Source organism: Bombus pyrosoma, linkage group LG1 (assembly GCF_014825855.1).
Source record: "Bombus pyrosoma isolate SC7728 linkage group LG1, ASM1482585v1, whole genome shotgun sequence".
NCBI classification, from domain to species: domain Eukaryota; kingdom Metazoa; phylum Arthropoda; class Insecta; order Hymenoptera; family Apidae; genus Bombus; species Bombus pyrosoma.
The window spans coordinates 246,199-271,969 of record NC_057770.1 but is presented as its reverse complement, the minus strand read 5'-3'; the positions used below and the strand labels follow the sequence as shown (position 1 = coordinate 271,969).

At 51.9% G+C, this 25,771-nt stretch overlaps 1 protein-coding gene across 2 annotated transcripts in view; it reads right to left on the bottom strand.

Annotated features, from left to right (window-relative positions):
- Nucleotides 1-25,771, bottom strand: part of LOC122566551 (semaphorin-1A) — a 121,829-nt gene that overhangs the window by 14,444 nt on the left and 81,614 nt on the right. For both annotated transcript variants that reach the window (XM_043723985.1, XM_043723976.1), the window contains exons 2-3: nt 2,614-2,710; nt 533-942 (exon numbers count right to left, since the gene is read on the bottom strand). In XM_043723985.1, coding sequence (XP_043579920.1) covers nt 533-942; nt 2,614-2,710 — 507 coding nt within the window. The remainder of the gene's footprint in view (nt 1-532; nt 943-2,613; nt 2,711-25,771) is intronic.

Sequence of the window (25,771 nt, the reverse complement as noted above, 5' to 3'; positions counted from 1 at the left end):
AATCTCTCGCTCGTTTGGAAAAACTTTTTCTCCGGAGAGAGCAAAGAGTTCTCTCCCCGTCGCTAGCCGCGAGGAACGTTTTAGTATACCGTGCGATAAATTCTTTCCTGCCCGCTACTGCCCTACCGACCTTTTTCCACCGTCGAGAACGCTCCACCTGCTTACCACGTATATGCAGCGTGGCCGCGTTTCTCGTACTTTAATCTTTAATCGCGCGTTAACGTCGACCGGCCTGCCTCCAATTCGTCATCCACGCCCTCGTCCATTCCGTATCAAGCAGATCCCAAGAAACATCGTCTAACGGCTTTTTAATTTCATCGATGACGCGGCCGATTACCATTCTCCTGCTTGCTTGCACGCGTCGCTCGTCTTATCTGGCTAATCTAGTTTTTCTCATTCGACAGCCGCCTGTTCGCGGTACACAGTCGCTTGAAACCGACGTACGACATACTTACGTAAGCGGAAGCGACGACCGGGTCGACCGATCGATCGCTAAGAAGAAAAACGAAAGGAGCGTCCTGGATCTACTCACCGTTTAGGCTCTTGGAGTCGTACTGCTCGGTCTGCAGCGGCTCCCTATAGATGATGGGATCCATGCCCGCGAAATCGGCCACCGTGCCGGTGTAAAGCTCTCCGTCTACGTAGACGAAGGTGCTGTTGTGACGAGGGTCGTACGGGCACATCGCCTGGCCTCCCTTCTCCTTCAGGATCGTATAGTTGCCGGGGTGTACCCCGTAGTCGCGGCACATCGGCTTGAAAGCGTTGGTCGCGCACACCAGCAACGTGTTCGAGTCCGTCTTGACGAGGATGCGAATGTAGTTCTGGCAATTCTCCTCGGGCGTGCCCTTCACCAGGCACATCTTCACGTCACTGTCGGTCGAGTACCAAGTCAACCTTTGTTGCTCGGTCAAATCAGTCAGGCTCAGATTGTGCACGAGATTTCTGAAATAGAAGAGATGTTGCCGCGAATGAATACGCTTTCAAGCTGCATCAGCTTCTCTATTCGCGGCGGCTCCTTCGGCAAATAGAACTCGGGCTCGCGATCGAACTCCGGGGTTCGGTAATCGCGCAGCCAATTCTCCTTGCTGCATCGAGCTTTCCGCTTTAAGCGTTCATCGAACGTCGTCGTATGAATGGAATTTTAAAAGACAGCCACCGATAATACAGACGCGAAACCCAGTTCGCCGAAGTAAAGGATTTTACGGGGAATTTATGGGAAAAGAGAAGCTCGCGAATCTCGACACACGGTCCCTTTTCGTCGAAACGAACCGCTCCTTCGAATATTCCCGAACGTATCTCCTCCTCCGAGAATTTCCCTATTTCCCGCGCGCGATCCGTAACTTTTTTCGATACGCGATACTTCCGATCGCGCATTAATCACCGTGTGCCACCGAGAGGCTTTCGCGTCCCTTTACTTTGTCCGCTTATCGCGCGCAGATTCTCCGGCTTCTCGGGAAATGTAGTCGGTCCCACCGCGCACCGAGTCGACGACAAAAAAGTCGATCGAAAGGCCGAGAGCCACGGGAACCGCGACGGGATTCGAGCGCCGTCCCGATCCGTTTATTACACACGGACCAAGATTTATGGCGGTCGGCACGAGATTAATATTCCGCGAGGTCTCGAGCTGCAAATTTTCCCCGTTGTCTCGCGACAGCTCGCATTTGCGCGCGATTTAACCTATCCCGGTAGTAGAACCGGGCCCATCGATTTCCAGAGAAAAACCTAACCCGATGACACTCGCCGAATCGATCCAGCAATTAACGTAATTCTACTGACGACGGCGACAACGACGAACGATCAACGATGACACGATCGATTCGCATCTGTTCACAGGAGGGGGACCCAATTATCGTCACGACCTACCAGCAACCGATTTCATTCCGTTTCCTCTCTCTCTCTCTCTCTCTCTCTCTCTCTCTCTCTTTCTCTGTCTGTCTGTCTGTCTCTTTCGGACGAACGGAGTGGAATCGAGCGAAGATTCGTTTTCGAGAGGAAAGATAATCGATAGGAATCGGATTCGACGGCAAACCGGAGTCAAGTAGGCTCGGTACATAACGATTTCGTGGAACAAGGTTGGCGAGTGGAAGGAAACGCGGAACCACCGACCGGACGAATCCTTCGACCCAAATAGCAAAGCGTTCCGCGAGAGATTCGTGCTCCAGATTTCGCGGCCAGTAGCCGATGTATATCGCGTTTTAATTACATATTACGTTCCCTCTGGATTCCGCGGGAGAAAGTTTTTTAAAGAACCGGCGAGCTCTGCAAGAAGTCGCGCTTCCTTGCCGCTTCACATTCGAAGGCTCGTGAAATAAAGCGCGCGAAGAAGTTTCTAAATAAAGTTCGACGATCTCATTAACAGGGTGGAACAGCGTTTCGTGGCCGGTCTCGGAGAATTTATCGTCGGAAAGAAGAGAATCCGAGGAAGACGAAACTCGAAAGGAGGAGAGAGGAGAGCGTGGAAACGAGATTTCCCGGTGAAACTAGTCCGTAGACGTAAAGATCGAGAGGTGCGCGAGCGTCGATCGCGGTAGGCTCTCGAACCGGTAGCAAAGAACGAGAAGAAGAAGCGGTCCTTTAATTAAAGCACTCGCTCCAAATGAATCCTCTATTTACCTTCCGCCGACCAGAAGATAGTTCCCGTCCCGGAGTACCAGCCGAAAGTAGTCTGTGTGCGTCTCGTTCCCCGTAAACCTGAACACATCTTCGGCACCTGGAAAAGAAAAGTAGAGGAACGTCGGTTGGTTTTCCTTCTATCGTTTGAAAGGAGGAATTATCTTATTGGTGTAATTAGAGGAGTCGACGGATCTCGTTCGTGGTCGTTGCTTTCGCGGTGAATGGTCGCGAAAGGCGGACGGCCATTGACGAGCGCGACGCGGCCCAACGGCACACGCAGGCACCGACGACGTTTGCAAGCTAAGCCGTTCACGGTATCGAGCAAACGCCAGGTCGGCTTAATAAGCGTAATAAGTTCCTTTTGATCGCCATTCCAAAGAACAAAGGTTCGATCGATCGTTAACGGATCTATCCCGATGATCGATCATTTTTTCACCCGACAGGAAGCTACTTCATTATCCGCTAATTACCTATCTATTAGTTACAACGAGCCTCCCTTCATCCTGGCCGCCCCTTCAACGATCGATCGGTTCCTCCGGCCGTCGGCAAACTCCTCCCTCGCGATCCTCTGCGAGAACGATGGGAGTTCGTTCCACCGGACAAATTTCTCGGAAATTTTCGTCGAAATTCGCGAGCCTCGTTATCGCGTATCGTGAAAGGTCTTAATCATCGAGGCTTGTGCACGCTCCACCCCCGAAGCGTAACGATTAACCTTTTCGTTCTCGCGACAGCCCGCGGCGCCTCGTTGCACCGCCGTTGCCATCGATAACGAAGATAACGTTCGACACGATCGAATCGTAAAGTCGCAGCTTCGAACGAACCGCGTGGCAACCTAATTCCGCGGCGGTGCCTGCCGACACCGAGGGCATAATTATCGACGTGTTTCCGCGTTTCGACGTCAGTCAATGTCACTGACCGGTCCTTCGTATCCGGTCGATGCAATTTAGGTCGGCAGATAAGCACGCAATAGCATCGACAGTAACAATGAGCGGATGGGTACGGTGAAGGGAGGCATTATGAAAGGACCGCGCCCTCCGCGCCGGCTATTCACTTCGTCCTGCCGCAAGACGTTCGGCAAAGTAATTAACGTAATTCGGACCAGCTCGCAAAGCGAGAGTCCATTTGCTAGCTGGGTTCAGCCGCTTCCATACTTTTCACGATTCCGCCGCAATATCTGTTTCGAGCGAAACAATTCTCCCGGCATCCTCGGCGAGCTACGCTTTCAAACGGTTTCCAGCAACCGGAATCGTTTCGGCCGGAGATTTTTATTTATTCGTACAGCGAAGAATTTCCAGAGTTTCCATCGAGCAAAAAGGATGGTCCGGCGAGCGTAAAACGTGGCGGAGTGACGGACGCAACGCGGTTCGAAATTAACGCGTCGATTATCCGTCGTTCACCGGGCAGGTAACGTCTGAAGTGCAATTAACGCGGTCCTCCGACACCAGTCAATATCGATGATTCCGAGCGGCGTGTCTCGCGTATGCAATTTGGGTCGCTGATAGCCGCGGAATACCGGCAAATGGGAGCGCACCATTATCGGAGGATCATACGTCTTGCACTGGAAACGAATTAACGTCACGCTGGCCCGCGTTACATTCGTCCTCGTCCGACGGGAAAGCCCGAGAGAATCGGAAGGTTGAACGGAGAGAGGGTAGTTAGAGAGACAGGGAAACGGTTTTAGATAGAAAATCGGAACGAGATCGCTCCGGGATATAGCCGAATAGCTGGCTGTCCGCTTATTAAACGTTTTCCGCGTGGAAACGTTACATCGGTATTTACGGCATCTGCTTTTGACTGCTTTTTTACTTCGGGGGTCGAACGCGTGTCCCATGGTTGAATCGATAATTATCGAGTCACCGCGGCGGTGCCGTTTGCTCGTTCATTCTCCACCGCTTTCGTTTTTCGTTGCTGTGGCGCGGTGGTTCGCGTCGAGAGCGTTCGATCGCGAAATCAAACGCGGCGAAATTGCACAAGGATATACGCGAGCGCCGCGTAGACGGACGCAAAGATCGGTGGACAAGGGAAGGGGGAACGCGGTCTCTTTCGCTGATTGGCTTTGAAATTAAACGGGGCAGCTTGTAACTCCCATCGGCTCTAGATTCGCTCGGTTATCGCTTTCCAAAATTAGCCGGTCGATTGCAATCTCGCGCGCCAACCATCGTGAAAACGCAAAGATTCCGTTTCACCGTTCGTTCTAATTTCCAGCTGGAAATTAGAGCTCGAACGAAATCGACCGGCAACTCTCCCCGTATCTATTAATCACGGAAAATTCGAGGTGCGTTTGCCCTCCGCGCCAACCATCGCATTCTGTCGCTCGCATCGTCCATGCGATGTGTACGTTCCACGTGTCGGCATGTCCTTTCACAACAGGACGAGACAGGAGTTTGCGGTGAACGTCGAGTTTCGCCTGACAGCGGGACCAACGATATTCGCGGAAGCTGACGCAAAACGCAAGCCAACGAGTTGATATCGGCTTACACGTAGAGCCGAGGTAGAACGTCTCGTTTTAAGCCGCCACACACGATCCCTGCACAGCCGGGGACATTCGTGATTGCGCTTTTCAATGAGCGACTTTTTGGCATTGCCGAGCTTCTAAGCGCGTCACAAAGCACTTAAGCGCGTTTCGCGGGTCAGCTGGTGGCCGGACCGACACGTCCACGCCTCTTCCTGTCCATTTTCATTTCGCTGTTTCAATCTCTGGCGTTAATTGCGCCACGCGAAACCCGCCCGTAAGTTCGTTCGTTTCAATCTGGTTGCCAAGTAACGGGTGGCCGGAAGTCGTTCCCGAAATACCGATCCAACGATCTCCTATCGACTCCTAACGAGGAGGAAACACCACGTATCGATTTCGAGGCAAGTTCGTAAGCGAGAGGCCACGTAGGTACTCGCGCGGCCAGTGTATCATTGCAAATTAAATATCCGTTTCGGTGAGGAAACTAGGTTCGCAGAGAGTCGGGGAGAACGGAGGCCAATATTTTACGATATCTCGAACAGACCGTGCGTTACATCGAAGCGTACAACGTACGATTGTTCGGGAACCGCTAAAAAATTGACCGAAGTGAATTTATCTGGTCCAGCAGGGGCCAGGGTAGGCGAGACCACAAATCACGTATATAAGTTTGCCGAGGCGGTGGCACGGCATAGCGTGGCGTGGCGTGGCGTGGCGTGGCATGGCGCGGCGTGGCGTGGCGTGGCGTGGCGTGCCATGAAACCCCGGCACCGGGTATTCGGAAATATTGAACGCGTCCAAAGTTACGACTCTGCCGTCAAACTTGTTCGATCGAAGTTTGCGAGATCGTTCTCCATCGTCCCTCTGCTCGGCCTGAGTAGACCGGCAGGGCCCATCCAGACGGGAATCCAGTGAATATAGCGGATCGGGTAAAAGATGCACGCTGCCGAACGAGACCGAGAATTCTCAAGCGGATCGTTGCCGCGTCACTATCACGGCAATTAAACGCGCGAGTCCGCGCACCAGCCATTCCTTGTCGATCATTCCGCTACCTTTTGGCAAATTTTCCGTTCTCGAACGAGTCTGCGACAAACGCGATGCGCGATGTATTAATTTACTAGGCTAGAGTTTTCGACATTTACACCGAAAGGTATCCAAGTGACGGAAAGAAAACTTCTCGTGGACTCTATCGACTCTTCGTAGTCGAACTTCCAAATTCGACGCGACGTTGGTTCGAACAATTTGGAAGTTATCCGGTGCAACTTTTCCCTCGTACGGATTCTCTTCGTTTAACGTTCTGAATCGTCGTGACCCGTCCAACAATTTCGAAAGTTCGCGTCATAACGCGAGCTGCGTTCTGGTCGACGACGACGACGACGACGTTTTATCGTCGAGCGTGTAAGATCGCGCGGGATCGTTTCCACGGATTCGAATGGTTTAACGATGTACGACGAGCCTCCAAAGTACATACGTATTTTCCTCCAACAATAAGCGGTGGACGTATTCGGATGCCGTATACAAGGAAGCGGAGAGCATAACGGTCGGAAGATAAGAGGAACGCGCGGTGAATTAATAAAGAAAGGAGCCGAGCGGTATCTGGCGATCCGATCGTCTGCGGCGTACCAACGTTCTCCTCGCCGAGAAGTGGATTATCTCCGGTGACGGTGTGCCACACGAGTGGACCCATGCGAGGCCCCGGTTTACACACGGAGGGATAAGGAAAACGAGCGAGGGAGCCGGAGTGGCGTTATGTCGAGCGAAAGTCATTAAAGTTTCGCACGTGCCAGGGTGACGGTACTGCCAGCAACGACCCTAGCCTATTATTTTTTAACAGCCCCCCTGCAGCTACCTTTCTCTCTCTCTCACTCTCTCTCACTCTCTCTTTCTCTCCTTCTTCCGGCTATGTGTTTCCGCGCACGCACACAGGTGGAACTGCGGTCTTCGACCTGCGGTTAAACCATGACTAATGAACGAGCCCATCAACCGACTCGAGTCTCTCCCGCTGCTTTTATTGCGTCGAAAGCTGTGCGAAAAATACGATTCGATCAGCGGTTTTGGACATAACTGCCGCGTCTACAGCCGAGAACGAGAGCTTTGGGGGAAATTATCCAATCGGAGAAGATCGCCTTCGTCTTGGATCGGTCTTCTCCATTCGAATCGTTAAGCGGGATTTTTTATCGCTACGGCGCGCGGATAAGTCAGCGTTTCTGTCGTCCTTAATGGCGGACAAAGAGTCCGCAACTTGCAGCAACTCTGCGGTGAAGCGGAAAGGCTTCCACTCGATTATTAATAGGTCCCGTAATGCAGCGCAAACGGCCGATATTCCATCAATGGGGCACGTTCTCGTTCCTGTTTACGTTCTAAATTTGTTTGTCTACATTTACTATTTGTCCATCTAAATAATCGATTTGCACGCGTGTATGCATTTCCTTCGATTATGTAACAGCTACGTTACGCTCCGGGTTGCACACGATGAAAGTTGGTGCGTTTTCGCGAAATAAACTGTTCGCACGGTATGAATAGTCGAACGAAAACGCAAGCGGATGTCTCTATCCAAAGGCCAAGTTACTTTATTAGCAGTGTCCGCGCGCGCGACGCCGTCTCTCGTAATTTAACTTTTAATTAAATTAGCCGCGGGTGGTCTACCGCGTGTACGCGTTTCCACGTGAATCTCAATTTTCTTAGAGGAAACCTAAGCGGAAGAGTAAAACGGATAAAAGTGAAGAGAGAGAGAGAGAGAGAGAGAGAGAGACCGTCGAGATTTCTGAAAAATTACCTTGCCACGGAACAGGCAGTGTTCTCGAGCAGTCGTGCGAGCATTTTCTGGCATCTCGACGCGGTATGGGAAACGCGACTGAGGTGTCGCGTTAACACTTCAATTTCTTGGGACACAACACGTGTTTCCTCGACTAAGATATGCCTGACGAAGCGAAAGAAAAAGCGCGCGAGGGAGAAGGAGCGGGATGGGGAGGTAACGAGAGTTGAGAAGACAGAACGAGGAGCAAAGAAGAAGAAATAGAAGAAGAAAGCTACGAGTCAGTCAAAGAAGATTCAAATACGACGGCGTATCTCCGGGGTAATCGGCCCGACGCGGCGATAACCGTTCCCACGGGAAAGAACAACTTTTGTTACGACTTTTGTCGAACGAAAACAATCGTGCTACCATCGAGTAACTGGGCGAGCGGCAAGCTCGTGAAAAGCTCTCGTCCTACGGACACGCCTTTCTAAGGTCAGTTGTCCGGTCGAGCAATCCGCTCGCCTCGACCGTAAACGAAAGAATTATTTTCCTGGTCCCGAATAGTAGCTCGAAATCCTGCGGCTTAACCGGATCGTCTCGAAAGGAGAAATTTCATCGGGACGAACAGTTTTGGTCGCTTCGGATTCGGATGATCGACGATGCACTAGCGCGGGGTAAGTACGCGAAGGGTAGCGGCGTATCGAAGCTGTCGTGCGCGTAATTCCGCTGAAAGGGAAAGGAAGGACAGAGCCAAACGCCGCTGAAAAGACCCGCGGTTCCATTCTGTGACAGTGTCGTTAAGTCGTCGGAAAAGGTGTTCCCCGAAACGTTCTTGCGTCGTATTTGTCTTTTATTTTCCCTCTTTTCGTAGCCCATCGAGTTTACATCGCTAACGAGGGACGCCAACCGGAGCGTCTCGTTTGCGAGTCGACTGGACTTCATCCAGCTCTAGAATCCCGCCTTCCTCGTCGAACGTTGGCTTTGAACCCTTCTCGAGACGGTCGAACGAGATTCGCAGTCAGCTCGCCTCTCTACGCGCCTTACGACTCGGACGCGAGCGTCTATCTTCGTCGATTCTTCGAAAAACCCGGCGAACGTTCGTTGCTTCGAAATATCGTTTATCGAGCTCCGTTCACACTCAGCGAAGATTTTTTCTTTCGTCACGAGCGGGAATAAGTTGGCACGCTGAGTCGTACGCGGTGCTCGAGAATAACCGTCACGAGAGGAAACGAATGAATCGAAATTTGTTACGAGACATCGGGCGACGTACGCGAACGTGAAACTCGAAGAACGTTTTGCGCGAAATCGGTTATTACGCGTTTCCAGTTATTCGTTGCGTGGGTACTACTCGTTCATCGACGACATCTGCGCGCAAATGGGAAAGGGGGTGTATTCGCACGGAAAACACTAATAAAAACGACAGCGTTCGAAGGCGCGCTCGCGAATAACTCAATTTCCGACGATTGGCGAAGATGGAGGCAGACGCGGTAAAGTTTTATGCAGAACGCCATCGAAAGAAATGTGGAGGCTGACGGGAGCGCCGGGTGCCCGCTAGGGACTACCCAAAAACGTAGCGTACCGTAAAATAGCGGAACTTCGGCTCACGGGTTTGACCCTGGCATTTATCGCGTCGGTGCACACTTTAGGAATGTACCTATGCTCGCTAGAGCTCGTCGGCTGGGCCGGGGGTGAGACGCGCCGCCAAGGAAACGAGATCATCAGTCCGGGGAACGGGTCGTCGGCTCGGCTCGATCGGTCGTGGTACGATCGTTAGCGAGGCCCTCGATGTATCTGCATTGTCACCTAGGTAATGGCTTTCGATCCTGAACTCGATCGTACGAAATCTCCCTGAATCGAGGAGCGTCTCGAATCCTCTTCCGCGTCTCCACTAAAACCAGAACGATCAAATCGATCTCGCGCTTCCACGATTTTCCAGAGAAACAATTTCGCTTCTTCTTTTTTCTTTTTTTTCTTTTTTTTGTTCACGCTTCTTTCCTTACTCGATATTCGATAGCGTCTTGGAGCTGCGAAACCTTGCCGCTGCGAGATATTTCGACGATCTTGGAAGGCGTCTAACTCCTCGTAAGATGCTAAGCACGCGATACTACGAAACGAGGTCAACTCTCAATAGTCCCCTTGAAACGAGATACGAGGAATACGTATACCGATTCTAGTGTCGCGATTCGAAGCAACGCATTCTGGATCTACGTCGAATGAATGGCGAACGAGGTAGTCGAAGTTCGCTCGCACATCCAACCCGGGAGGGGTAGCTAAATAACTTAAAATCGTGGAGCGGTAAATAGGTCAACGGTATCCAAGGGAAGAACCTCGAGCAACACTGGAAGAACGCTAACAAGAACGATGCGAAGCGGCGAAACAAAAGCTAGGCGTATTCGATTGTCTGCGAGAGCGAAACATCGTTAGCTCGCTGTCGCAGATCATCCGCAAAAGTTACGTTGCCAACAAATAACCTCGATACGCGAGTCCAGCCGTGGGATTTCTAATACAAAGCATAGTATCGGACTCGGAGTTGCAAGTTTTCAAACTCGCCACAGAAACGGCTGATCTTCAATTAGCGGGCGAAGTAAAGCGAAATAAAGAAACGGTGGATATCGGAGAAAAGCGAGAACGGCGAGTTTTCTGGAAGCGTGAGCGCGGTGGAAACTCGGCTCGACCTAGTTCCCTGATATATATACACATGGGTTGCTGGGGTTTGCCACTACGAGAACGAGGGGCGTCCTTATCTAGGCGATAAGTCAAGGATAAGCGCGGGATCCGTGACTCGGTCGACGCGACATAGCGAAAGCCGAGACGAGAATGTAGCCAAGGCTGCGCGATATCGCCAAACGTCGAATCAGGCCGAAGTCTGAATCAGGCCGAAGTCCGAATCAGGCCTCGGCTCGAGCGGCTAAGTGTTAGGTTGTCCGAAAAGCGTCTTTCTTTTACAGACCCGTCTTTTACAACGATGCATCTTTGTACAAACATGAAGCCTGATCTGTCGAACGTTGTGATCTTTATTTCGATAGAAGAAAGTCGATCGTACGTAACTCGATAAAATTATATAAAACAGAAGATGTCGCGCATCCATTATTTCCTTCTAAAACGAAAGAAACTTTTCGGACGATCTAATAGATTCCTCGCGTCGATACGTTCCCGTTACATCGCGTCGCACTTCGTTGCCCCCGCCTCTATCTTTGCATAGAAACGCCATTTTTCGCGAGTGTTTCCCGTCACTTTGTCCGATGTAAGGCAAATCTCGCTTGGATATTGCGAGAATCAGCGAAAAGAATTTGCGCGTTGACACCGCGGAAGCGAATTAACGTAACTTTTCTTTCGTGTCGAGAGGTCAGAAACCTGGGCGGCCTGGACGACTCGCAAACGATTGATAGGCCATAGCCGTGAATCGTTCGCGAAACTGCATCGCATCGCGCAGCGTGCGGGCTAACGCAAATGCGGGATTAATCATTCAAGCCGGAATGGATGCGCGGTCGCGAATTCGCTCCCAATGGTTAATTATCAGCGAACACAGATCGAACCTCGTCCACCGAATCTCGTTTCGCGTCTTTGCATCCGCCCATCTCTCGTGTTGCGTGTCCACCACACTCGTGCCCGCGTCGTCTTTCTCTCGTAATTGGCAGCCACTCTGTTAGCGTTGTACCTCGTTCGCGCGTTTCGATTTATTTGATTTAATCGAACATTTATTGGCGCGACACTTTTAATCGACACACGATCGATTCCCGACGGAATACGGCGCAAATGATCGCGATCGAAGTACAGGTGTTGAAAGCACCTTAAAGTTTTCCATCGGAGATCGTTGATCTCGCGCGGTGTTCTACATAAAGTGACTTTTACGCGTGTTACACGAATAATATAATTTGAACGTAACGATTTAGGAAGACAGGAGGATAACTGTGAAACGTAGCGTCTCCGTTCTCGCTATACCTTTACTCTCTCGTCCAAGATAAATCAATCGACGGACGAAACGATCGAGCGATTTTCGTCCGCGTTGCGTGTACTGCGTGCAATCACGTGGCTCCACAACAAAAACGCAAGAGTGGATCGAACGCGTCCTTAATTTCATCCGTGTTTCGAAAAACGTACATTTTTTTCAGGTCGAGCGGTTTTATTTCAATTTTCTCGGCCGTTATCGGGGGCGTCGCGTACCGCGGTGAAAACGGGAAACGAGCCCGTTCCGTGTTCCGTTCCACGCTACCGCAGCGTTGCCTCCGTTCCAGCGACGATAATGAATTTATGGTGACCGCACAGAACATTCTGGTTGTTATCGAACTTTACTAAAATACCCGTTACGCGACTCGATTTTTCCCAGAGGAAAAAAAGAGGCACACGTATTCTAAGCGCTGCCTATCCTTTTTCGTTATCAGTTGCTGCGTTAAAAGGGGAACGTATTTATCGTTCGCTACGAAGGAAACCGTTCGCGTATTCTTACGACGCTCAAAGCTCCGTTAACAGCAATAATTTCACGAAAGCCATATAGAAATTTCAATCGTTATCGAACTTTCGGCAAAAGAGCCTCGAGCACGCGCTGCAATTCGCCGTGGGTATGGTACAGCTCGACCGATAAAGATTGTCATCCACTTAACAGCACGGAATCGGATCAGCGACGTTGTCCATACATCGATTCTGTTTGTCGCGCATTTGGCCTGTCGACATCGATTCGATATCAACGTTACATCGGCAACGTATCGGTACACACGCTCCTTTAAAGAGAGATACGTCAGTGAAGAAAATGAAAGTACTAAAATTTTATATATATATATATATATCATACACATATCGCGCCGTTTAATGGCGCTGACGGGCTGAGGACGATCTCGGTCGTCTGACGCTTTCGATAATTTTCATAAAGAAATTTTCCAGGTAAACAGCGCGATGAACAAGCGATAGCAATCGAAACATCGTTCACGCGAACCGACAACAACGGCTGCTCGTACGTCGATTATTTATGAAAGTGGCCGTATCGTAGGTGCGCGCACATCGTTAATGAAACTAATTACGCGATGCGATGCGATGCAATCCGCTCTTACGTGCGAGATACAGTGGCCGTGCCGAATCACGATCGCCTCGGCGAAATTAATTGGATTACGGGCCAGTGTTTGCCGGTCTTAATGCCGACGGACGTACTGCGTGGCTCGATCTAATAAATCAATCGTTCTAGACCACCACTCTATGAATTTACCACGCGATACGTTATCGCTTGTGATTGGGATCGAGCCACTAGCTGGAAACACGTTCCTTCCTTCTCTTTACACCGGTGTTGCTCGTGTATTTCTCTTGGTATTTCGTTCGCGTTATCGTTTCGAACCGATGCTTTTATTGGACGACAAAGCCGATGCGTCGCTGGTTCCTTCGAAAGCACTCTGAAAGTCCTTGGAAACTCGGCCGTCGCGAACGGCCATTGTTCTCCCATTTTTCTGGTCGTTTCTCTCGTCCATGACTTTTCCGCGGAGGATGGCCCTGGATTCCTCGCTATTTATGGATCACTTTGTCTCCGAACGAAACGATGCGCGTCGCGAAGCGGTTGCCGGAGCGTCAGACCTTCGGAAAATCGAGCAAACAGCCTCCTAGCCGGTATCGTGAGAGGAACGGGTCTCGCAGAGGCGATCGATCAACGGTTAATCGACGAAACGCAGGGTGACGAGAATTTTCGAATTCCCGAGCGTGTGAGTAAATTTCAGCTGCGATAACGAACGGGGAAGGAGGATGTGTCCCTGTCGACGTATCGATCGTCATCTGTCATTCAACGTCGTGTCTTTCAAAACCCAATCAAGGGATCATACTTTAATTAATCAAGATAGAAGTCTCGTTGAACGAACGTCGCGCGGCAAAAAGTCCATTAACTTTCGCGCGTTATTAACGCCGCCTCTTTAAACGTTTCCGATCCGAGTGCTCTTTCGAATTTTTCTTTCGGCTTCTCTTTGAGCGAGCAGAATTTATTTACGACAACGGATCTCGGATACGCCATCGCACCTCTTTGCAGCGTTGTCATGGATGCGTGAAAATGATCGTTTCGTTCCAACGAGCCAACGCGCGTTTCGTATCGCGTTTCGAATTTACCGTATTACACGGGACGTTAAAACCGATGCGACAACGTCTACGACCGACTTATATATCACCTTTTATCCATCTGCGAGTAGAACTCGGCTTTTCTCTCGAGAGAATAACCTCGATCCGCAAAGGATGTTTGCCTGGCGTACCTATTGTCTCGTCGCGTTCTCGTTCAGCTCGTACGAGCGAGCTTCACAGACGCTTTATTTGCATCCGCGCACTCTGGAAAACCTCCTTCGGGCGTTCGCGATGACCAAACTTTTTTCACTTTCTCCGACTGTCTCTACGCGTTCACCGCGAGTATTTACAGGCTTTCCGGACCAGACCAACCCTGCGGCTATTCTCTCCACCAGAGGCCCGCCTAAAGAAAGGATTCCAGATTGAAACAACGTTGAAAACCCAGAGGACACGATCCGTTTGCGCGTAGGCTCGATGATTCCAGATACCGATTTTCCCCGACAGTTTGTCTACGGACAGGAAATCTTGCATCCGGAATGCGGAGGCGCGATCGTCACGTTCAGCAGGGCGTCGGAACCAAGGTAAACGCTATCGAAGGAAGGTGTCGTCGGTAGGATTGCGTGTGCGTTCGACAGGAAGCATACCTAATCGTTTGCTGGCAATTGTTCGCATCAACAAGTGGCAGCGAGGAGAACGAGCGAAGGGCAGCGGTATCCATTGCGCTTACAAAGCTACTCTGAGCCGAACTTTGACGATAGACGAACATACGCGTAGCGATTACCGTTGTCACGGACAGTTTACTCGTTTACCGTTTTGTCGGCCGATAGATCTAAATGAATACTTGGCGTTCGTCGCTTTATATTAGCTTCCGATACTCATCCTCGCGATCAAGTTAATTAAAAATGTTTTAAGGGAATTCGTTCGAAGGGAATTCCGCGAACGAGGAAAATCGGCTCGACGTTGAGCATCGGTTCCGAAGAGATCTTCGCTGTTGAAATATTTGGGTCATCCATGTCCAGTAAATTGCAAGTAGTATCGGGTAACTGGTCTCGGGAACGCGTATGCCGTACGGTAATGGGTCGACAAACTCTGTTGTGTAATTGATCCGACATTCGATGATCGTTGCATGTTCCTGTGCAACGTTATGTCGTTTGATTGTCCCCGTTTCCACGATTCGGTTCCATTGCTCTCGGACAGGCACCGGTCGAATTTCGATCGTAGCTGATCGAGATATTCGCGATTCGGCAAATGCTAAACAGGCAGGGCGGCGACGTGCCACTTAATTGCCTCTTCCTCGTCCAACCAACGAGTTTTCGTTGGCCATCGCTCGGCCCAATTTTCGCGATGGCAATCTTAACATCGAGATTAAACAAGACGTCGAGTAGAGCCGCGGTACACCGTCGATTTAACCGGTACACACACCTGCTCGATCAAGGTAACGCCGATCGATATTCTCATCCGACCGAGTCGAATTGCTGTCAGCAGTCGAACACGTACACGACTCCGTCGCGATATTTCATCGAAAATCGCCCATCCGAAATCAGCCGAGTTGGCGAATCGCACTCGCGCGCCTTCCATCTGCACCCGACACCTTTCCAACATCGAATTTCACTCGTCCGACGTAGATCCGAATGCCGCGACTAATTAACACCTCCGAGTACGAAACGCGTTTACAGCGATTACCGCGGGATTAATTTCGATAAAATCGTTCGTTGAAAGAAAAAAAAAAAAAAAAAAACGCAAAAGACAGAGATGCAAAGACGTAAGAACGCGTGGAATCTGGATAAACGTGACTAGTGCGAGGACTATATCGAATACAATTCTTGAAAGCTGATATTTGCTTCCGCCTGGGAAAATACGACCGCGTGATATTTGCTTCCCTGTTTTCCCCTCTCTTCTGCGTTTTAAATCGAGAAACGGGAACGCGTAAAATTCTCCTTTGGCTTACGAATATTAAATAAACGAGAGACGAACAAATATTTAACGAGACGACAAGAACGCGAGCTACTAGTTAACCAAAGTATTTATTCGTTTACCTTACCGACCTGAACTTCTCTTTCTTTCCTCTGGCTGTTTATCCAAACAATCTCGATTCTCGTCGCGATCGTTCCACTTTCTTCCTCGCGTTCGCGGAAACCTGCGACTTTTCATCCCGGCTGACCAATAGTTCGGTAACGGGGCGAAAACAAAGCAGCGATCGTTCTCGGTCGATTCTTCACGGCCCGCAGTCACACGGGCAACGAATTTAATCTCCGAGAGGAAAGTTGTCGCAAAGTGGTCGCATTTCGATGAATTTTTTCGTGCTCGAAGAGAAAAACGAAAAAAGAGAGAGAAAGAGAGAGAGAGGAAAAGAAAGAAAGAAATAGGTTTCACAGCGTGAACGGCCGTTGAAACGCGATTCACGCGAAGAAACGAGTCGAGCACGAACCTCGAACAACACTTCGTCATCGCTAACGATTACGCGTTTCTGCGTTCCTAAACTTGGAGGCAGTTTACCGGGCTGTGGCGGTCGCGGAGCCGGCGGTGCACACGACCGCAACGGAATTTAGGAGGGCGGCGCGTGTTGCGCTTCAAAATTAATCGACGCTCGCGATTCCGCGAAATTAATTTCAACTCGTTACCGGGCAAGTTTCGCGTAAACAAGGGAGCGTTGGAATAATTCGATTAAGTCGCACTCGCTCGCCGACCAATGCCGCCTCTCTACTTTATTCGCTTTAACTCGCTACGAGAAACACCTTGTTGTAGCCGGCTCGCTCCTCTTTCGCTCTTCCCTGTTCCCGTGAACAATTCTTCGCGCCGCGGGACGCCTCCCTGGCGAACCGTGTACCACGACCACGGATTATTTGCATCGTCAGTATCTTCGAGCGTCTACGTCGTCGGTGCTTAAATCGCGCGACAAACTTGCCCCGATCTTAATTAACCCTCGAGCGACCGCCTTCCAGCTTTCATTTCCAACACTCGTTTCACGACGGCTTCGTCTCCAAACGACGCCTGCTGCTATTGTGGTCGCCGGCATCTCGAGGTGCACCGAACCGAAAGCTTCCACATGCAAATGTTTCTAAACTCGGCTGGGCGCTTTCAACGAGCGTACGGTTTCCCTCTGCCCGAGAATATCTCCTCCTGAAGCGTTGCCTACGTTTATTTGTTCATCTCCGTGTACGCGTGCAATTATACCTTAGCGAAAATAGTCGCGTTTCGTTCTTCGCTCGCGGTTACGCGCAGCTTCGCGCCGCTGCGTCTATTACCTCGTACGCCTGGCGCTTCGCTTGGTTCCGCTTCGACGGGGACCATAAATTCTCCTGCGAAATCATGAGATTATCGCAGCCGTTGCCGATAGCGCGATCACCTACACCCGCTACAGTGTTGAACGTTTACGAAATGCAGATACATGCCTCTCGGAGGGACGTGACACGCGTCGAGATTACGTTTTAACTTTTCCTGGCTCCTATTTTGTCCAAGTTGTCGGGACGCCGCCAGTTTTCCAGCACGGTTTTCTCCCGTATGCAGCAGCGTCGAACGACGGAGAAACTGAACGGCGGAACCGAGGTTATAAAGAGCGCATTTCCGAGTGTCGTTTGCGATGCTCGACGCGTTTCACCGTAACTCTTCTCTCTGCGTGTTGCACGGACTTGCCACTCGGCCGGCGAAACGTTGGCAGCTCGACGGGGATCGGTACGCGTCGCGCGACGCTACGCCGCGTTTCAACGCCGGGAATTGTTTCGCCAACGGTGTTGCGGATAAACCGCGGAAGAGCGTCATTGTCTCGAAGTAATCGGCCGGGATAGGAGACGCGTATTTCCGTGGAATTCAATGTCAGTGCCTGTGATTGCACACCTCCACGAGGGATGATTCCGTAACGCAGCGAGCGATTCGAAGCGACGTCGCGCGGCGACGAAAAACGCGAAATAATTGCGGCCCGTCCCTCGAGATTGCTTCCGTCACGGAATCGAACGTAGTTATTGGTTTTTCCTTGAGCAAACTCACCGTAGCGATGGCAGAGTTCGAACGTCCTGCGGTGTTTCCCTTAATCGGAAACTCGTCGCAGGCGTTGTTGTCGAAATTCGATGGGCGCGAGAGTACACAACGCGGACGGCGTTCTCTCGTGGAAATTTATTCCGATTCGCGATATTCCCGCGGTGGAAAAAGTCCTGATAAGTACGACGCAGACAGAGACTAAATCCACGATGCTCGTTACCGTTTGCCTGCTTTCTAGGACGAGGTTAAACGAAGTTTATTCCGCGGGAAAGGCAGATCAAAGTCGTAATCGTACGTCCACGTTCACCCAGATTCCCGATTTCCTTAAGCGCCAAAGAACGAGACGAAAGTTGGAACGAGAAACGAATTTAGTTGCCAACTAATTACCACGGCCATCTAGCCGCTCGCGTTGGCCGCGCAATTACGCCGGATAATGGAGAGCCAGTTCAGCGCGAATGTTCGCTGATTAATCGTATCGAAATATTCTTGCGGCGGAAACAGTTCGTTGACTTCATCGTGGGACAAACCATCGTGGGACGAGAGTCGATCGAGTGCCGATCCGATCGAACGTAGGTCTAGTCCGACAAAAACGGACGTGTAACTGCGCAATTTGCGCACCGAACAGCTCGACCAGAACTCGCTCGGTCCGTAAACTAACGCGATCTGCCACCTCTCTATGGCGTTACGCGAAAAACCATATCGACTATCGACCGCTCTCGGTTCTGTATCTTCCACGAGATAGTTGTCGATTTTTTCCCCCGAACGGTTTTACGGCGAGACGGTTCCGCGGTGAATTTCTTCCTCCGAATATCCAGACGTTGGGCCGACTCGCAAACTGGCTCTTACCGTGTAAAATTTTCAAGAGCGGAAAAGACGAGTCGAAGGAAACCGAACGGACAGAGCGATTACCAGGGTGCCGGCGCATCGAGTTTTTCCAGGCGACGTCTGACGAGGAATCGGTGGAGCTTGGCCATTCGTGCGAAACGAGTTTGCCGCATCCGGTCTCGATGCACGTCCATAGCCCGGTTTCGTTTCTTCGGCAGTGACGGTGATTGATGAGCCGAGCTCGTCTCGCTCCGAGCGCAGGAAAAATAAAGCCTTCGATCGTATCCGCCTCGATTATCCCCGGCGACAATTTGACATGTCGCGAGAAAAACTTGCCCTCTGATAATTGAGCAGACGCGGCCCTAGTTGACACGCGAGACCGACCGCCGCTGCGATTTACATCGAAATCGGTCGTCGTCGTCGTCGTCGTCGGCGTCGTCGATGCCGCGAGCGAGTCAAAGACGCGTGTAGCGCAAAGTTCGATCGAGGAAATCCATCGTGTTCTTCGATCTCGACCATCTCCGATACGATCAGCGACGTTAACGAGCGAACGGTGAAGCGTCGGAGATCCGCTACGCTCGGAAAAGCGAAATAAATATTTTTCCTCGCTCTTCGATTTCCGATACGCTTCGAGCTTCGAGAACGCCTCGAGTTTTCTTATTTCTTACTGGGACCGCGTACGTCGCTGCACGGTTCCTAGGAAGGCGCACGAAACCGGCTCGTTATTATCGAGACCGATGAAAGTTGGAAACATTTGTTTGTGGGAGCGACTCGTCTGATTCGAGAAAGAAAATCCCAGGGAGATTTCGTCTTTCGGATTGCTTCCACGGAGCCAGCCACTGGGAACAAAGTACGTCCAGGTTGGAAACGAATTTCGTGGATTCCGGAGGCGGCCGAGTTTTCATTTATTCCCGCCGCGTCCCTATGTATTCCAATGCAATTTCGAGAGTGCGGTGGCGCTTCTTCCCGGTGGGGAAAGAACCGACTCGTTCCCTGCCTCGTTTCCCATGCCGTTCCGTCTCGTCGTTAATTTTCAAGACGATGCACAAGCGCGATCCACTTCGAGACACTGTGTGCATGCACTTGTACGGATTCGGGGCCACTTCGTTCCGGAGCGCGAGCCAAAAACCTATGTATTCTGCTTGGAATGGGAACTTGCTCGCGTGTGGCCGCGTAAAGCTTCCAACAACACGTACGCATTCGCGATACACGCGAGAAGGTCCGGGCTGCGCGTGCACGTGAGTCGTCGCTCGATAAGGCTTATCAACTCCTTAATTTGCCCTCCCCCTTGTACATTAGCGTGCGCCCGGCGTGCATTAGTCCGCATTACTGTTTGACGCGATCGATGATGTCGTGCCAAATGCGCTCCAGTTGCACGCCACTTGCTACTTCTTCGGCTCAGCTGGGACCCTGTTCTCCGATGCTCCGGATCACGTATCGTCCTTTCCTTTCAAACTGCAACTTTTCGCAGCGAACTCGTACTAACTTTTCCTTATCGCAACGATCTTTGCCAGATCGTCCGAACATCGTCGGGTGTTTCTACAACCCGTAAATATACGACGATTTGGTAACGCGCGTAAGTCGGTCGACTTTACCCGTTACGGCGTGGAAGCTGCGGATAACGCCGCTCCTTGCGAATAATTTCCTTGGCGACGCGCATCGCGACGCGTGCACGTCCCGAATTCCACCGCGCGGCGGTCCGTGTCGTCGTCGGAGACAAAGCTGTCGATGATTAATTTGCATGGCGTGGCGAGACGATCGGGACCATCGATAATCGCGATGCGTCGCGCAACGAGGAGAGCGGCGAGCATCGCGCGATCGGCGACTCGAACGTTCCGCGGCCAATGAAATTGGCCGGGTGCAGAAATGCGACAAGATTTACGACCCTTATTTCACCAAGCCATCTGATTTCGCGATTCTGTCAAGCGGCAGAATTTTCGTTGGACGCGCGAGAAGGGCTAAAAGGCTGGGACAGCGACACGGATTAATCGGGCGAGATGACGCGTCGGGGGCCGATTCATAAAGCGACGCCAAGTGCGCCGGACCTGGGTGCGATAAATTAACAACAAGAATTATTATTGTTCTGAATAGCGCGACACTGGCGGCGACTCGCGCTGCAGAAGCGATATCGCACGATCGGGTTTGAAAACCGTTGCATAATTTACTAACGGCGCTAAATTAACCGGGATGGACGATGACTGGCTGGGGACCGATAAAAACGAGCCTCGAACCTTCCGCGCTCCGGCTACGTTTCAACAAATTGCTAGTCGTTTCGATCGGCTGCGCTCTCTGTCAGGAATCGAGTTGCACGAAATGGGTCGATTAATTAAAAACTAGACGGGGCAGATCGCTCGCGACACCATGCCTCTCCGCTCCGCTCCGTTTAAACGCACCTTCGGCCGTCTGTCGCTTCGTCCCTTTCCCGTTTCCCGACCACCTTATTAACGAACACCGGGGAAAGAGGCAAATTTATAAGCCGCCGGTAAGGTTCGCGCGAGAGAAATATGCGACTGCGATCTACCCTCGTGGGCCACGAACCGAGCCCAATTAGACCGTCTATGGATGTCAATGGTGCGTGTCCCAGAGCGGCAAGGAGCCCTCGTTCCAGCGCGTCATTATGCAATTTGCCAAGTCAGCCCGCCGGCGATGTTACACGATGCGTCGCGTCGCCCAGGCTTTCGCACCGAAATTCGTCTCTCGACTCGAAACGGATGCCTCGACTTCGCGACGGTTTCCCATCGAAACGAAGGCGACGACGGGGCCAATTTGCCATGCAGCCAGCGCCCATCGTACGCGATTCTCCGACGACTCGACGTGCGATACGATGTGTATGGTTATGTAAGCGGTTGCGGTATTCTCCGAGGGCGCGGATAGGGAACAATTAGACGGTCCACGGATGTCAATGGAGAGCGATACAATGGCGAGACGTGGCGCGAGACCTTCGCAGCCGAGCTCATTGTCGTATCCATTACCGGAAGCGGTGTGTCCTCTTTGGCCGCGACGAGACGCGTCGGGAGAGACATACAGGGAAGGTGAATCGCAGTCGCGTCGCGTCGCGTCCCGTCGGCGTGGCGAGACGCGTGTCGCAGACGCTTTAAATCAACGCTGTCAACCACGAGGACGAGCGAGAACCAGCGAGTCCGCTTCCGTCGGCGTATATATTCCGGTGGATGGAAACGCACCGTTTCGCGTCGTCGTGTCGCGTTCCTGGTTGGTGAATCGCGTTTCCCGTTTCGGCTGCGCGCGCGAATAATCGCCTTCGTCCCGATATTTGATTTGCCAGCTGTTTGCACGGCTTTAACCGTTTCATTGGCCTCGTTTAAGGATCGCGTCGAGCCGACTGCGACTCGCCGACCGTTCTTCCTCCTTCTCTACCTCCGATACCGTTTGCCGAGCAAATCTCCGGCTTGTCGCGGCTTCTATCGTCGGGCTTCCGTCGGATTTTCCAGCGGTTCGATCGTTCGCGTTCCCGATCCGAGCGAAATCGTTTGAGAGAAATTAACGGGCGGAACGCAGTTGGAACGCAGAAAGAGGCGCGGACAAGCGTTTCGTCATCCGAGTAGGACGAGTCGGAAGGAACGGCGTTTCTTAGAGGGAGAGCGCGCTCGATTGCATCTGCATAGAGAGGTAGTTTATCTCGCGTTTCCTGGAAGGCAGGCGGACGAAGCCGCGGCGAATAGGGAATTTCTTGGTCGAGAATGTATCGGTTCTAGGCGGGCGTACAGCCGAGATATTTGCATTTTATTTCGCTAGCCGGCTACGAGAACGGCTCTTATTAAATTAAGCTCGAATTACAGGCGATCTTTTCCCACGGAATTATATCTGGCAGCAGCGGGACGATGTAACGATAATCGAGGCGTTTCTGTCGCGTGTTATCCCCTAGGCTAACTAGACTCGATTCCCGTCGTGGCGTGTGACGTCGTTCCTCCGGAAAAGGGAGAACTTTATACGACCGTTTTATGTTATCAGTCGGCACTGAAGCGGCCATAAAATATAACGAAATACGAGGCATAAAACAAATCCGAGTATCGGTCGGGTCACTGGTTTCCCCTTTAGTCCCGCTCAATCTCGACTCGCCGATATCTTCCACGGTGAAATTACCGGACGCTCCTTGTTCGCGTGGCGTGCGCCGCGTAAACGGATCGCGACAACGTGATTTCTCGCGATTGCTCTTCCTCCCGTGAGAGAACACTGTCTCGTTGCTCTCTCGTCTCGAGTGTGTACCCTCGGCGTCGTGTCACCAGCTTCCAGCCGAGGACGCATCCTCGAGGAACGATGGAGGGAAAACTTAACGCCCGATCCTTCGTCCTCGTTTGTTCCCGCGAAACGATGTTTGCGACGACAGCCGAGGATCGCTGGATTCCATTGAATCCGAGAGGCATCGACCGGTCTTTCGCGACTCAGGGCACAATAAGCGGCACGCGTGATTTCCGTTTCATTCACGCGCGATGTATGCGCTGCAAAAGGTGCAATCAGGCAAACTGGAGCGTCAATAGACGGAGCAACGAGGAGAAGCGGCGATACGCGCTGCGTAGATATCGCGCGACCTTCGTTCCGCTGCTCTCGGCTTCCTTCTGATCTCGCACGAACAGCCAAGCGGGTCGTGGGGATTGCGATGCCCTCCGCGCGCCACTGCTGAATTTCAATTTGCCGAAATTCGAGGCAACCAGACGCTGCGGAGCTGTACGCGACGCGAAATCCTGATCGTCGAGCAATTAGTGGGCGCGGTAACCGATCCTATCCTGGCAGCGATTCCTGTCGAGCCGTGCGCGGGATTCGCGAGCGGATGCCGTTTCCGTCGAATCGATTCGTCGCGGCGACGGGCTCGGGTGTCTCGACGGGCGACGCCGATTTACTCTCGTCCCTCGATTCATTAAAAAGAGCGCTGAACTTGCCAACGTTGGTAGGTACACTTTGACGCGTGCAGGATAATTGTGTTTCGACTTCCACATCCAGACATCCCGGCACCGACGTATCCTTTGCAGGAGAGAACACGCTGTCGTCGCGTCTCGCGGCTCGCAATTAATTTCTCCGGTTGCAAAAGAACTCCGCTCCGCCGCTAGGTTGCAAGCCGTGAAACGCGACGCTCGTTTCTGTCCTCGACTCCGGTTTTTCTACGGCGTCCCCTGTTCGCGTTACTCTTCCCGTATTTATCGCCTCGTAAAACTCCCAAGACGAAAACGGTGGAACGAGGCTCGCTTCGTCACGGTTACGCGTCGGACGAGCGAGCATTGTTAAAACGTCACCGATGCGGCTCCGGCGGATAAACCGTAGTGTTTCCGCGCCACTTGCAGCGACGATCGCGACCGCGGTAGTAAACAATTCGCCGGGGCAAGAGAGTCGGGATAGAGTCATAAGTCGCGACGTAGAAGAGGCTATCGCCGATCGATAGAACCGGCGAACGCGTTTTATGAAACTTCAAAGTTTTATAGAAAATACGCGGGCTCTGGCAAGCTGACGTAATGTAACCTCTTTGCGAAAGAATGACTCGCTCGACGTATTACCCGGAACCTGGCGAGAGATTTTTACGCTCTCTTTGCAGCATCCTGAAAAAGCTTTCGGAGAAGCAGCGCTGGTTAGAAAGTTTCTTCCGCTTGGAAAACTTTCCAATCGGCCGACAGACGCGCCGGAGTCTTCGGAAGCTCTCGAACCTGGAGGAACGAGCAGCGAGCCTATAGGTGTCCAAACCGCGGCAACGGCGCCGCCTGTGGCCAAGTCCAAAGGGCCGGAAACGGCGAGACGGGGGTCGAGGGCTCCTCGGAAAAATTGATATTCCGGCGAGGTGATTCGCGTCTACGCACGAATCCGCTTTTCATCTCGCCACGGAAAGCGCACCCTTCGTGTATGCCTCGTTCGAACCCTCGCCTCGTTACTAGTCTCTCCCCCAACCTGTGTCCCTTTGCGCTCGTCCCTCGTTCGTCCTTGCCCGCTCCTCTTCTTCCCTTTTCCCTTCCCTTCGCTTCGCCGCTCTCCTTCGCTCTCCAGCGCTCGCGACTCCCGATTGTAGTGTTTCGCGATTCGCAATTTACTCGAGTTGGCGTAAAAACGAGAGCCACGCGGCACGTATCGGCCTCCCCATTTTTCACCCCTGTCGCGCCTCACGTCGTAGAATTTCGCGTACGCGTGTAATAATCGAACCTCGGACTACGACGTGCTCCGAGGGTCGAGCATTTCTGCTTACGAAGCTGGCAAATGAAATTTTAAAGGGTGTCTTCTCGAATCTCCGACCCTCTGCCACACGCTACGCTAATCGGTTCTCGTTCGAGGAGAATTGGAATTTCTGCTCGTGGCTAATTGCACGGAATATCAGCTATCGGGAGTACCTACGCGAACGATATCAATTTACGTAGTTCGAGCCGTTCCGATCGTTCCACGATTTCGCTAATTTTTCTAGAGTGTGCCTGGATCGACGTTACAGCGTCGGCGATCATATTTCCAGATAGGAAGCCATCCCGTTCCACGAGACTGCAAATTATCTCGACCGATAAAATCACGCGAACGAGCGGAATACCGCGAGTTGAACGACGTTCGATAAACAGGCAGCATCTTTACGGGTCGTGACTCGTGTTTCCGCGGGATCGTAAAGCAGTGGCGCGACTTTCGCATGGAAGGAGGTGGCGGTATCGCGAAACGGCCGTCTTGGCGAGATCCGTGGAAAGTGCTTAACGACCTACGGCATTGCCGACCGTTAACTTCTGCTCGAACGACGCTCGAACGCTTCTACATTTATATCGTTCTCGGCGCGTGCTCTGCCCTCTAATTTAGAACAAGCTGCCGCGAGTTAGGCGGCACGAATCCATCCGTCCGTCCCTTCTTTTTATCGTTCGTGCGTCTCGTTGGCCGCGTTTGCAGATGATCGCGACGTCCCGCAAAAAGTTCTCCGGTCGTGACAAAAAAACCGGTTCGCCCGATATAACGACGCAAAAAGGACAATCGCAGAGAGCAATCGCGCGGAGAACGGGCCGCTTTTATTCCGGATCCTCGACGGGGATAACGATCGCGGAAGTCGCGTCGGCCGTGAATCCATAATCCTGCCAGAGAGAGGTTCGAGCAACGGGGGTGGAGGCGAGACAGGGGAGGGAGGAACGGGAACAGGAAAAAGATAATCAGCCGCATAAAAATGCATCGAACGAACGCGTAAGTGGCCC